Genomic DNA, 14,518 nt, shown 5'->3' on the forward strand with positions numbered 1-14,518 from the left:
TATTTTCAATTATTATTCAATATTTTTTCTGTGTGTGTCACTCTAGAAATCTGATATAAATAAGATATTGAGAGATTCGTGAAGCAATTTGTAAAGACATCTCTAAAAATTAAACTGTGGTATTCCTGGAATGTATGGAAAGTGGATAGATTTCTAGATGTTATTCATAGAAGAATCGTGGGATAAACATTCAGGAAAAATTACAGGGTAGTTTCTAGAACCTGAAAGAATACTGATGGAATTCCTGAAGATTTTTTGAGAAGTACAAAAATGAATTACAAAATACTTAAGTAAATCTATTGAAAAATTTCCTTAGGAAAATCCCCAAGAGAATCACTATTGCTGTTTAAAGAAAGAATTCTTTGGAAAATAATTGGTTGAATCTCTGGTGAAGGGAAAATCTCAAAGGAAACAAATATAAGTTTATGCAGAAATCCTGATCATCTTGGATAACTCATGAGTATTTTCACGGAAGAATTGTTGAAAGATCTTTTTAACGTGTTTCGCTAGAAACTGTACAGGAATGTTTCAATTTAGACAATTTAGAAGAAATTAAAAATATTATTTTCGAGGGAGTCTTGAATGGATGCGGGAAGCAACATGAAATTGATTTTTGGAGAAATCTAAACAAACACTTGAAGAATTCTCTGCGAAAAGAAACGCAGAACATCTCTGAAAAATCTCTATGGACTTTTCCCCAATTAAATGATTTTTTTTTTTTTTTTTTGAAAATCTTGTAGAATATTGGAAGAAATCCCAAAAATAACACCTGAAAGAATAATTTAATGCTTCTTTGCAGAAGTCTTGGTTTTCAGCATTTTTCAAGCAATCAATTAAGAATTTCAGAGAGATTTTCTGAAACTTTTGTTTCAGAATCTGAAGAGAAACATTAGAAGAACTCTTTGAAGAATTTGAGGAAAGAACCCTTGCTTGGTAGTTTTTAAGATAATTGTGGTGAAATTCTAAGAATTTCTTGGAGAAATCCTAAGAAATTCCTGAGAACCCCTAACAAATTATTATTGAACAACTGAATGATATTTTAAACTAACAATTGAAAACCTTCCTATAGAAGTGTTTAAAGGAGTTTCTAAAGCATTCTCGGAGGAGATTCTTCCAGATTTTTTTTTGTTAAGCTCAGAAAGCCTGAATAATTTTCAGAAAAAAATCTTTTGAATAATAACTACTTATCTCGAAAATAATTTTCTGTCGGATTCCCAGGAGCAACTCAGTGAAAAGTGGTAAAGTAGTGCTTGAAGCAAGCACTGAAAAAGTACGAAAATAATTTACGAAAAATTCCGCGTGGAAGTTCTTAGAGAAAACTCTTAAAAACACATGGTTGAGTACCTACCTGGAAAGTTCTTTAAAGAATCACAAATGATATTGATCGTGATTTCTTTGGAATAATCTCTTGAAGGATTTTTTCCGTGTTTTCCGTGGCAAAATGTTAACTACGAAATTATTTGAAAATCGTGATTATTGCGACCAATATTACTTCTTTAAAATAAGAATTTGCTGTCCCACCTAGGCTCCCTCCAGAAAAAAAATCCTAGCTATGCCAATGGCGGTTATCTATGCTCATGCTCAAAGCACATACTGATCATCATTAAGTGAAATTGTAAACCGTTCGAACTATTGAGGACTATATTACCCTTCCATAACCAATACCAGACGGAAGCCTTTGAAGTAATATTCTGTATCGGTTCGGAATCTTGCTTTAAATACAAACATTTCCATTTCACGATGGCGAGCAAAGATCAGTCAGAGCGTGCTAGTAGTATTTAAAAAAAACTTGCTTGGTGCTTTTTCGCTTGCATCGCGATAACAGATTCTAAATTGTTGAACTTAAGAGATAAAAAGATAAACTGCTTTGCGACGATGACCGAACAAATTATCGTATCAGTCATTAGCCACAGCAGGCCACAGCAATGTGAATACAGCGCACTATCAATAAACTGACGCGACGCTCCCACAGGAAATGCGCGGCCATGTGCATAAAACGCTATGCCTAATCATACAGCGTCCAACGTATAAGTGTCTTACAATGCAAAAACCCACCAGACACTCTCATTGTTCATGGCTCGAGAATAGGTACCTAGGGGTTCCTGGGGTAATATGCACCACTTAAGGAAAATGTGGCGAAATGAACACTAAACAACATGTATGTAGTGTTTTAATACACGAATCTAGTTAGTTTGGGTTTACCCTACATGGTGTTTAGCGAAATTTCATCACAATTACATTAGATTTTTGGGAAATTAAACTTTTTTCAAACACTTCTTTTGTGTGAATTAAGATTGATGCGGGGCACGATGCACCGCTTTTTGGGGCAGAACGCACCACAACATTGAGGCAAGACGCACTTAAACAAAGGGGCATGATGCACCACAACAATGAGGCAAGATGCACTATCGTGTTTTAAACGTAATTTTATTTATCGTAAAAACACGAGTTTTGGATGATTTTCGTCTACAATATGATACAATTGTGCATAAATACGTTAGTAAAGACTTCAAATGACCTAACTTTTATGATTGTAGTATATTTTGAAGTGGATCGTTCTGCCCCGACCAATGGAGTGCATGTCGCCCCAACCGGGCGCTCAAAAGAAAATGTTATGGAAAATAGAAATCGTTGTGTTATTTCGCCAAAACATGTCATCAACAACTTACCCAGTCTCTAATCATCTGTTTTATGGTGAAAGGTTGAAAAATTATCAATTTATCGCTTTTAAAACAACAAGTGAAATGATTAGGAAAGTTACATCAGAATCGTGCTTTTCGAATTTATTGTTCTATCTCCCAGCTAAGTTTTTCAAAATATATCAAATGCTCAGGGTGTCAACAATTTGCAACGTTTAATCAATCCGCATAGTGTTTTCCTCTCAAAACTCGTTAATTTCAGAGAAATTGACAAGGTGCGAATTGCCCCGGCAGTGCATATTACCCCAGGAGCCCCTATCTACTTTACATGTCTCGCTTGGAGTGGTTTTAATTAATCTTGCATCCCGCGCTCGCATGCATGGCTTCCTGTTGCGTCTTGCGTTTCGCAGCGCCTGCTTTGTGAACACATTTTCACGCGTAACCCAAACCCAGCCCTCTATGAGGCATGTTAATTTGACCGGGTAACCGATTAATCTTTCCGAACTTAATTATAGTATTTTTAACATGCAGATTATTTTGCTATCATTTCGCGACTTAATTCTAGTGCAAATTCCACCCACTACAAGCACCGAGTTGGCATATTTTTCATAAACAACAACACTGTGTGATATATATACAACTCTATGGGTCGTGTATGTGCAAAATATTCATAAAAAAGCCGGCATTCTTGTTTACACTCTCCGTTCCCTAACTTGCTGCCTATCTCTCTTCAGAGAATCCGGCGCGTCGTCGAAGCGTATACGTACACGACCGTCCAAAGCACCACTACATCCGTTGCTTTTTCGCGACCAGTAAGCATTTCGGAACCCTAGGAGTTCAGTCTCGGCTTGCCGGTGTCCATTGCCGCACATACTTGTTAGCTCTGGTCGCTTGCCTTTGAGGCGACGCGTACATCGTTTCTTTCAACCCGTTATCAGCTGCTCTAAGTCACTGCTACTTTTACTTCTTCTAAAAAATATCGCGGTCCATCCATTGTTCCACGGCCAGCTGATTTTGTCTATTCAAAAGTGTGAAGTTTGATATTGTCCTGTGTTCAATTCAAAGTTTATCGTGTCGAAAATGGCTCGTTCGTTGATGCGCTTCGGCAAATATCTCGGCCAAAATTACACTGCCACCGCAGCGCCCTCCCTTTCGGTGACATCCGTCCGGAACAGGTGTAAGTATTTTTATTTGCGAAGTTTTATTTATCAAAGTATGTCTCGGAGAATTCTCAATCCCGCCGTCGTAGGTTTTTTGTCACGTTGTACCCTCAGCCTACTTGTCCACACTTGTGTTGCTCCGGTTATACTTCTAAGACGTAGCACCGCGACGATGTTTTGACGGCACTGTAGTTCAAAAGTATTGAGATAGTAACATTTTCAAAGCTTGTTTTGAAATAATTTCAGAACATTTATTTTTTTCGATTTAATGAGTCTTCAAAATTATATTAATTTATCAAATCAATAAGCATTTAATGTCTGAATGGTAGGTGCAGTTCACTTTAAATTTTGTAACAATTCCCTTTTAGAAAATAGATACAAATTTGCAAATTGCAACGTTTTAAATTATTTTTGGAGTACGGTGTGCCTAAAACCATTATTAACGAAAGAATTTGACACCTACCATTCGTAATATATAGTATTCAAGCAGCTTCTCCGTGAATTTGAAAATATTCTAACGAAGGAATCGAAAATTATCGTGATTTGAAGGTTTTCAGTTTAAATAGCTAGGTTATTCACATGCTTCAACATATCACATTTCTCGCATAACTTGTGATCTCGCCCTAAAAGCCATTGGTAACCGAGTGTGTAGCTCCTCGTTTTTAAGCAAATGAATGGACCAGGATAAAAACTATCACAACTGGGAGATAGAGGAGGATCTCCTCTTTATCGTAACATTGTTCAATAACGTGTAAATCCATTCGTTTGCTCGTAAAGAGCAAGCTACACACTCGGGTACCAGTGGCTTTTAGGGAGATATCACAAATTATGCTTAGATTTGCAATAAGCGTTCAAAAAATGTGATACCATTGTATATTTTCTTTGATTATGAAATCATTTCGTCGAGAAAATAGGAAATTACAGTAATTTGTATGCATACCATTATTTCTATAAAGTTTAGATCAGAGCTCATCTATATGCCTTTGTCATATTAATGAACATTATTTACAAATAAAAATGTCCAAAGGATTGGCACTCGGCATTCAAACGATATACAGTCAACTCTCCTTTATTCGATATTCCGTATCTCCATCTAACACGATGGTCCCTTGTTTTGTAAATCGATCATACTTAACTAGATGGTCCCTTCAATATAGAGTTATGGCGAGTTGACTGTAGTATGCAAGCATCTTCAGAGTTAGTTTGATATTACTTTATCGTAAGAAAACATAACTAGAGTACTTTGAAGTTTTTGACCTGGCTTTGTGATTGTAAACCTGGAACGAAATAGTTAGATCTTAGCATGAAAAGGTTAAGCACCACGACATTTCATACATTGATGTTTTTCTTTACTGGGACGCCCTAATGCCGAGCCTCCAGTTGGAAAATACGTTTTGAATTTGTCCTTCGTTAAGTTTAAAACGCCATACTTTCCGGCAAAAAACGAGCATTAACAAGCCCAAACTCTAGAGCGACACATTGTAAAGCAAAATGCAAGAGGAACCGAGCAAAAGTGCATTGCCTTTTTCAATTAGGCTCGCACGAAACAAGGTCATAAAGAAATGCAGAAGAGATTTACGGCACTTACCTGCTTCTTCAGGTTGCAGATGCTGTCTGCAGCTGAACCTTCGCTGCATGTGTTCCGTGTAAATTCTGAAAATAAGCAATAAGAGTAAAATGCGAATTCATTGAACTCCTTGAGTTGCAAAATGGGTCACAGGTAATAGCGGCTCAACAATCGAACAATGTCGAAAATTACATTCTAAGATTGGTATCTGGCGAAAATTATACATAGGTACGGGATTAGTATTATGTACTGCAAAAATAAACACGCTTTAGGCAAACATTTTAGAGCTGTATATAGGGCCGCAATCATAGGGAAGTAGAGGGGGGCATAGTCCAGGCCCCAACATTTTCAAATGTTATTACTCAATACATTCTTTAAGTCTTATTTTACTTCATGGCCCAAAAAGTTGGAACTGATTTGTGGTACATAGTTAGAAAAATTGCTATAATCTTTTCTACATCAATTTGTAAATCCGGTCCTGCCTGTATACGATAACACAGATTTCCCAACTCGGACAAACTTTGGGACCAAAAGAAGATGGATGGAGGCTGTGAACCGTTTCACCGTTTCACCGAATCGTTTAACTTTTAGTTAAAAATTGACAGTTCGATAGTTATTTCCCCTCCGGTTGATAATAACCCTGCTCTGGAGCATGGTTAAACTTGACAGTTCAAAAGTTATTTTCTGCTCCCGGTAATTTGAGAATAACTATCCATCTGTCAAATTTGTTCTGAAATACTATTCGACTGTCAAAACTCAAATGGAGCGACCGCGAAGTTTATTTTAACCATATTTTAACCTATCGAAGTGTCAAATTTTAATCAAAAAATAAACGAATCGGTGAAACGGTTAACAGCCTGAGATGGATAGTTTTTGAATAGAAAAAAACGCAGTAGGTGGCGCCGCGAACGGTTATGTTTTCAACTGCCTGTCACGTTTTTTTCGGGTTCTGTGTGATTTTTACGAGATTTCGCTGGTGGTTTGACCGGTGCTACGCCATCAGGATAGTTTTTATTTAATTTATGACAAGTGCGATTCTGACGAGAAATTCCAACAGTTATATATTATTGTTTCATTTCATTGTGCCATTTAGCGCTTTCGCCTGTTGAAAAGAATACGTTCTTAATTGTGGTGCTAGGTTTGACAAGTGCTGGGTTACATTAATGTGCTAAATGAAAAACTGATTATTTTAATCCAGAATTAATTGTCTTTTTCCGTCCAAAGTGGAAACCGTGTCTTTATTCGACGGTACCGTAAATTCGGGTGAAATTGATCAAATCGGGGGCTGACAAAATCGGGTCATTACTGTATAGAGATATTTTTGGAACATGTCTTAATAGTGCCCAAGACTCTAAAAAGAGACCTGCTTACCTGGGAAATGTATTGTCTGTTTCATTCGGAACAAAACGCGCCGCCAACTTTTGAACAGACTGAAAAAATTGTCGCCAGCAATCCAATCAAAGGAGGTTATTTGCCTTTATGTTGGCAAGACTGGTGAAATGTCAAATGCTAGAAAATAAATCAAAGGAGGTGATTCGCCATTGTAGTGGTAAGACTGGTGAAACTTCAAATTCACAGCGGTTGCTTGACTGGCGACGATTTTGGCGACGGTTTCACGGTTTGTTTCATTACAAATCGTCGCGTCCGATAGGGTGCAAAATTTACAATACTATTTTTCGTATCTGTTGTACGTTTTGCTCTTTTTTAAAGTTTTTATTTTTGTAAAATGGGCGAAAAACATTTTTGTAAAAAAATGGGAATGTTTTTACCTATGATTCACATGCTCATGATCGACACTCAACTGGAACTGGGGACTATACTTACCAATTTGGCAATCTTTATTGTTTGCTTCCTTGTCTAAACATGCTTTATGCTGAATGAAAAAAAATCAATCAAAAGGACTTAACATCTCAAGTAGCGTTTTGATTCAAAAGATTGTTTGGTACAAAAAGAATAGATTCTATCATGTATTACTGTATCAGGTGTTCTTAATTTCTCGTAAAACAGTACGGCACATATTAGTGCTCGTGTTACTTGCAGGTTTGTTCAAAACTATCCTTCAGATATTACTCAAAAGATTTTTTTCTGGAATTCTTCAAGTTTAATTTTGTTATAGACAATTTACACCGTCTTCAGCCATAGGCTGCACAGACTGAACATAACTAACATTAGACAACGGACACACGGAATGACCATTGGACCAGTGAAGAATTTTTCGTTTGACAAAAAGTTTTCTCCGACTGGGGCGGGAATCGAACCCACACTACGTAGCACAATACGCCTAAACGACTGGCGCCGCTAACCGCACGGCTACGAAGCCCACAATTCATACTTTCTAAGAAATCCTTTTAAGGAATTCCTCCAAAGATTGTTTCACAAAAATATCAAGAAATTCCCAAGTGCTGCAGGATTTTATCCAATAATTCTACCATCGCTTGCTCTATGATTTCCTTCAAAATGCTCGTTTAAAACATCTTCAAATTTGTAACTAATATGCCAATATTTTCGTCAAAGATTTTATTCAAAATTGTAGTTCAGGATTTCTTCAACATTTTAATCACAAATTTCTCTAAGAATACCGTAGTCCGGGGGCAAATTGATCACTGGGGTGAATTTGATCAGATACCAAATAGGATTTTCTTTCAAGGATACCTAATACTTCTTTAGAATCATAGACATTGGATGTTTTCTTGTTTATAGATGTCTTATGATGGTTTTGAACTATTTCATTTTTATTAAGGACATTTTTGTACAGATATATTCACAGTTTTTAAGGTATAAGCAATACTGTTAGAAATGTCGGTACTGAACAATCCGCTGGTGCTAAGCCTACATGCAAACGTTGAGTGTTAAAAATGTTGTGTAAGCTTGAGTGTAAACTACTGAACTCATTTTTGAAATCGTACAGCACTACAAGCGTAGTCTTTTGCTCATAAAACTGTTTATTCTCGAAAAACCTGCTTATTTCAATGTAAATTGCCTACATTAAGGCGTATTATACAGATTTTCAAAATTTAATTTTGCAATAAAATGTTGTTCAATGAAGTACTAGTTTTGTGGAAATGAATTTGAGTTCCAAAAGATAAAATAACAAAAAGTTGTGAAAAAGTGATCAATTTGTCCTCGGATTTACGGTACCTTTAGAAATTTCTTCGAAAACTCTTACAAAAATTTATGCTGCATTTCTTCTATGAATTCTTCGAGAAAGTTCCCAGGAAAATCTTCAAATAGTTTTTGCAGTAATGTTTCCACAGATGTTTGTCAAAATATGTCAAAAATATCAATAGGTTTATAAAAATGTCAAGATTTTCATTACAAAGTATTTAAAAAAAAATTTGTAATTCAGGAGATATTTTAGAAGAAAATACTATAGTAGCATTTTATGAAACGTGGTTATGTTTTAAGGTAACCCTTGATTAAATCCCACAAGGCTCTCTGAAAGAAATCCTGAATTTTTGAGGAAATCTTGGAAGATTTCCTAGACAAAATGCTAAAATAATAAAAAAAAACTCAACAAAATCTCTGGATAATATCCTGCAGGAATTCGTTTAAAAAAATGTAGGAACTACTGGAATGGCTGCTGTAGTATGTATTAGCTGGTGCGAAATCTTAAGTAAACTTGAAGAGTTCATGAAGATTTTAATTTCTGGAAGAACACCAAGTCGAAAATATTGAGGGATTCCGTAAAGAGTATTTAATAAATTTCAACGAATTTTGGAGGAATTTCAAGAGCAATTCCTGGGAGTATATGTGGACAAGTTCTTTTGAGAATTCTTTTAATAATAGTACCTGTGAAAAAAGTCGCGTAATAGTCTCTTAAGGTCTCTCGAGTACCTATCAAATTTCACAGCAAGATTCATTGCAAGCAGAATAAGAGAAAAGGTGACTTTAGCGGTCATTTTGGTTAAAATAGAGAGTAGGGGCAAGACACCTCTAGTGATATTAGCGAGATAAGTTAAAATTAAGTGATATTATTTCTTGTATAAGCGGGGACTCCATGTAGTTAGTCATGATTTAGATTTATGTTTTAACGCATAACAAAATGAAACATCCGAGTGAACTAGAAAAAAATATGTGTTCTCTAACTTAATGGTCCCTTCAATATCTAGTTAGGGAGAGTTGACTGTATTGCATTTAAACATGTTCTAGACAGAAATAAGTCGATCGTACTGTCAGTTCATTCATCAGACACTTTCACATCGTCGGTCTAAACTGCTTTATAAACTCCAATCCAAGCATTAAAGAATCATGTATTATTATTATTTATCTTTATTAGGGAGATTTTCAGCCCTTGGCTGGTTCATCTCCGTAAAGAATCATGTAATTATACTCACCATTGAAACAGTTTAAGGTTCACAAATTTCGAAATAGGTTTTCTAATTCGTCTATTGAGCTAGACATCCTGTTGTCTATCCAGGTATGGCAGATTCAATTGATGATAGAAAGAAACCCAAATGCGAAGTCCATCTGAAGTGTTCTTTTCGTAATTACTACCGGATGATCTGGAAGTGACTTGATTTCTATATTAAATTTGAGGTGAATCAAAGTACACTTCCAGCGGATCATAAATATTATGAGCTTCAAAGTTGCTGATAACGGGGAATATTTGCATGACCTACATCCTGCAATTTTCAAACCGTGTTTTGACTAATTTCAATAACATAGAAAATAAAAAACACATACGATCACTTCACGACATGAACTTATACTACATGGAGAAATGAGTTTGCCTGTGTTAACTACAATGACACGTGTTATCATGAAACACAATGGGAGGTACCCATCATCTTCAGAATACTCTTGTCCTAATTCGTTGGCTCACATCAGAAAACCACAGTGCGTTAGACACTCAGCTGATAAGCTTTCCCAGCCATTTGAACTTGGCCGTCGAAGTTCAACAATTGAACTTGCTCTGCATTCTGCTGGTGACGTTATTCATGGTGTAAAATTGGACGATAACGATAATGTTTACAGGCATGCAAAAAAAATGTGTAGTTCTATTTTTAAATACTACGAGGGACTCCCATTCAACGTCAGCGTAATTTGAAATATGAAGCAATTCATAGAATAATCTCTTAGCCGATTAACATTGTGTGATGGTGATTGTCTGTAATACTTCGAAACTTAACAACGTTGACTCTGAAGATGGTTTTCTTCAGATGGTTCTTCCTCTGCTTCTTCTTGGCATTATGTCTTCACTGGGACAGAGTCTACCTTTCAGCTTAGTGTTCATTGAGCACTTTCACAGTTATTAGCTAAGAGCTTTCTTTGCCATAGTTGCCATTTTTGCATTATCATATCGTGTGGCAGGTACGATGATACTCTATGCCCAGGGAAGTTAAGGAAATTTCCATTACGAAAAGATCCTGGACCGATCGGGGATCGAACCCAGATACCTTCAGCATGGCTACCGTTGTAATGACTACATTTTATATGTGCGAGCTCATGCATCACCTCTAAGATATTGTTGATATGAACTAACTACACGAACCCCTGCAGGCTACTGCCTGGGTATACATATTTACAATGTATTTCGCTCATAGCGCTACCTCTACAATTCTTACCCATAAACATCTCCACTGCCGGGTGTGTTACGTATTCTCAGTGCAGACAAAATTAAGAATGAACACAAACTTCGCTCAACTACTTCGCGCGACCAAAACGTCGCTGGCGACCTTTTAACGTTAGTGCTTGAGCGAAACGGGCTATTTCAATGCGTCGCTGGAGCACTAAACTGCAAAGCGTTCAATATTCCAGCGACGCGACAATTGAGCGACGTTGCAGCGATTACTCGGATGCACAATACCTGCTCTCCAACACTCCTCCTCATCACACAACCTCCGAACCACACATCTGCAACCGAGCTCCTTCTGTCCTCTAAATTCCTTCTAGCAACGAGCTTCTCATAGCTTCGAGCTTCTCTTGGTCAGCTACACCATCCTCCTCTTGGTTAACTGCGCCGTCCTCGAAGCTCCACCTGACTTTCGAGTTCCTCCAGCCCTGAGCTCGTCCTCCAATCTGCCAGCGTCCGCACCTGTTCAGCTTAGTTCTAAGCATCTTGGACCACGACGCTTGGGTATCTCGTCCAAGATACCTCTAGATCGCTTGGGTCTTTTGCCGTGCTTCCATGTCGTTGTGAGGCTTATTGCCGACGGAGAGGGTAAGTGTGTCTCGTTCGCCATCCGATGCTGACGAAGGATGAATGTGGTCCCCAATGTACGATCCTCCGTGGAGCGTCTTCTAGTGGCTAGATGAGGGTTTTTGTGGGTTATCCGGAAATCGAACCCATGACCTTCCGCTAATAAAGTGAAAGTGTAACCTCGAGGCTGCGGGACCCCCCTATATTTACAATCTATTTCGCTCATAGCGCTAACTCTACAATTCTTACCCAAAGACATTTTCACTGTAGGGTACATCATACACCTACTCTCCAAAAGATATTCTCGTCAATCGCTGGTTCCTAGACGAGTCGTGTCGCATTCAGTTCCTCCCACCAGCATGTATGTAGTTTGTTTTTGACGCATTCACCACCAACCCACCTGTGTTGCTTTGCGATTCAGGCACTTCACCTTGTCTCATCCTCCCGGTAGAATTCGAACAAACTAGAGAGTTCGCCCAAGACCCAAGAGCAATTTTGTTTTTCGTCTATCCTCGCCATAGTCAGTCTTAAGAGTTTCCCAGGAAGCTGCCCTCGTCCACGATTGTCCTCCAAGCATATGTGGTCAAAACTGCCGTATGATGCTTTAAAATCAAAGAACTGGTCTGTCATCGAGCGGCTGTCCACGGAGCCGGCATGATAACTTCCCACGAAGTTGTTTGCTATTGGTGACAAACGATGATCTGAGATAACACGTTGTAGGCATAAATGCCAACAGTGATCGCCCAAGTTCTCACATTCCAGCTATGTATGGCATAATTAAAATAAATTTTCTTTTCCACAGCGTCCGATGCTCGCATTCAAGTGGCTAAGCCGGTCGTGGAGATGGACGGTGATGAGATGACCCGAATCATCTGGCAATTCATCAAGGAAAAGTTGATTTTCCCCTACATTAAGGTATGATCCGTCCATATCTTCATCTTGCCATTCAATAGACAAAACGTTTTTTCCACAGGTCGAATGCCTGTACTACGATCTAGGACTGCCCTATCGCGATCAGACCAACGATCAAGTGACGATCGATGCCGCGCATGCTATCCTGAAGCACAACGTAGGCATCAAGTGCGCTACCATTACCCCGGATGAGGCTCGCGTGGAGGAATTCAAGTTAAAAAAGATGTGGCTCAGCCCGAATGGAACCATCCGTAACATTCTCGGAGGAACGGTGTTCCGTGAGCCGATTCTGTGCTCCAACATTCCACGGCTGGTACCGGGTTGGACCAGGCCCATCATCATTGGCCGTCACGCGCACGGAGATCAGTACAAAGCCCAGGACTTCGTCATACCCAAGCCGGGTACGGTGAAAATGGTTTACACTGCCGACGATGGAACTACGCAGGAGTTCCAACTGTACAAGTACAAGGATGGAGGTGTTGCCATGGGAATGTACAACACCGATGAGTCCATCGCCGCATTCGCCCACTCTTCATTCCAGATCGCTCTCGGCAAGAAATGGCCGCTATACCTGTCGACCAAGAACACAATCTTGAAGCGTTATGATGGCCGCTTTAAGGACATCTTCCAAGAAATTTATGAAAAGTATGTCATTTTATCCAAATCAATGCTCACGCTTAAATTAACTGAATCGCCTTTTACAGGAACTACCAGAAGCAGTTCGAAGATGCCAAGATTTGGTACGAACACCGTTTGATCGATGATATGGTTGCCCAGGCTCTCAAATCCGATGGTGCCTTCGTGTGGTCGTGCAAGAACTACGACGGAGATGTGCAGTCCGATATTGTCGCACAGGGTTACGGTTCTCTAGGCCTCATGACGTCCGTATTGATTTGCCCTGACGGAAAGACCATTGAATCGGAAGCTGCTCATGGAACCGTTACTCGGCATTACAGGTAACAACAACTGCTTTACAATGATTGCAGATGAATAACCGTCGACGACTTACTACTCAAACAGGGAACATCAAAAGGGACGCCCAACGTCGACCAACCCGGTGGCATCGATCTTCGCATGGACTCGTGGTCTGGAACACCGCGCCAAGTTGGACAACAACCCGGATCTGGGCCGTTTCGCCACCGCCCTGGAGAAAGCCTGCGTCGATTGTATCGAGTCCGGTAAGATGACCAAGGATTTGGCCATCTGTATCCATGGAGCCAAGAACACGAAGGAAGGCATGTACTTGAATACCCAAGACTTTTTGGAGGCGATCTCTGAGCAGCTGGAACGTTCGTGGAAGAAGTAGGATGTATGTGTGAGTGCCATTAGGTTTACACAAGTGCGGAAAGATTTGCGTTAGAATTTAAGAAACGGTGATAAAATAAAGTGAAAAAATGCCAATATTGGTTCTAGTTTTCTTGATCACTGTTTAAACTGATTGCGCTTACAGCATAAAGCTGATCTGTTCTCGTTCACTGTACGATGGTCTGGAGTCCTCCAATTACCTCACGAAACGGAAGTCTGAATCCTTACCCTTTCTACCTCATTTCATAGGCTAATCTTATAGACGATTAGTCACTGATTTCTAATTGGGTGATGAATTTGAGCATCTGTCATAGCGATTTGGTTGAACGCAAAATCTAACATTTAATGTTCCAACCCGTCATCCTATTGTCTCCACCGCTTGGGCACCCAGCGTTGCCAATCTTCCAGATTTGTCTGGAATATTCCAGATTTTTGAGGCCCCATTTTACAAAAATCTGGAAGATACAGATAAAATTTGTAACTAATTTGTAAGGTTTTGTAATTAATTTGTAAGGTTCTCCATATACGTAATAGGAAATCCAGACTATTCCAGACAAATTTTCAAAATCTTCCAGATATTTTTTTTAAATTGACTTGACATACGTGTGGGCACCTCGCTTTTGAGAATCTTGAAACGACGTCGAAATGCTCTTCACCGTAGACTCCGTCGACACTCATCGCTTGAAAACATACGTAGCTTACGGTTTATGGACAAAAGGTCGAAAGACAAAAGGTCGAAAGGACAAAAGGTCGAAATTTGCATGGTGGGAAATTTTTCCTTCTTTGAAAAAAGATT

At 38.8% G+C, this 14,518-nt stretch overlaps 1 protein-coding gene across 1 annotated transcript; it reads left to right on the plus strand.

Annotated features, from left to right (window-relative positions):
- The first annotated feature begins 3,461 nt into the window (after positions 1–3,461).
- LOC110677952 (isocitrate dehydrogenase [NADP], mitochondrial-like) lies at positions 3,462–13,820 on the plus strand. The gene is made up of 5 exons (XM_021850083.1): positions 3,462–3,816; positions 12,308–12,420; positions 12,479–13,062; positions 13,122–13,373; positions 13,438–13,820. Exons 1-5 carry the CDS (start codon positions 3,720–3,722, stop codon positions 13,721–13,723), a joined length of 1,332 nt encoding a protein of 443 aa, XP_021705775.1. The 5' UTR covers positions 3,462–3,719; the 3' UTR covers positions 13,724–13,820.
- The last annotated feature ends 698 nt before the right edge of the window (positions 13,821–14,518 follow it).

The sequence above is a fragment of the Aedes aegypti genome, chromosome 1, assembly GCF_002204515.2.
Source record: "Aedes aegypti strain LVP_AGWG chromosome 1, AaegL5.0 Primary Assembly, whole genome shotgun sequence".
Lineage (NCBI taxonomy): Eukaryota > Metazoa > Arthropoda > Insecta > Diptera > Culicidae > Aedes > Aedes aegypti.

Coding starts and splice junctions, on each gene's coding strand:
- LOC110677952 (XM_021850083.1), top strand. CDS start 3,720: ATGGCTCGTTCGTTGATGCGCTTCGGCAAATATCTCGGCCAAAATTAC. Junction 3,817..12,307: donor GACATCCGTCCGGAACAGGT/GTAAGTATTTTT, acceptor TCTTTTCCACAG/CGTCCGATGCTCGCATTCAA. Junction 13,374..13,437: donor ACCGTTACTCGGCATTACAG/GTAACAACAACT, acceptor CTACTCAAACAG/GGAACATCAAAAGGGACGCC.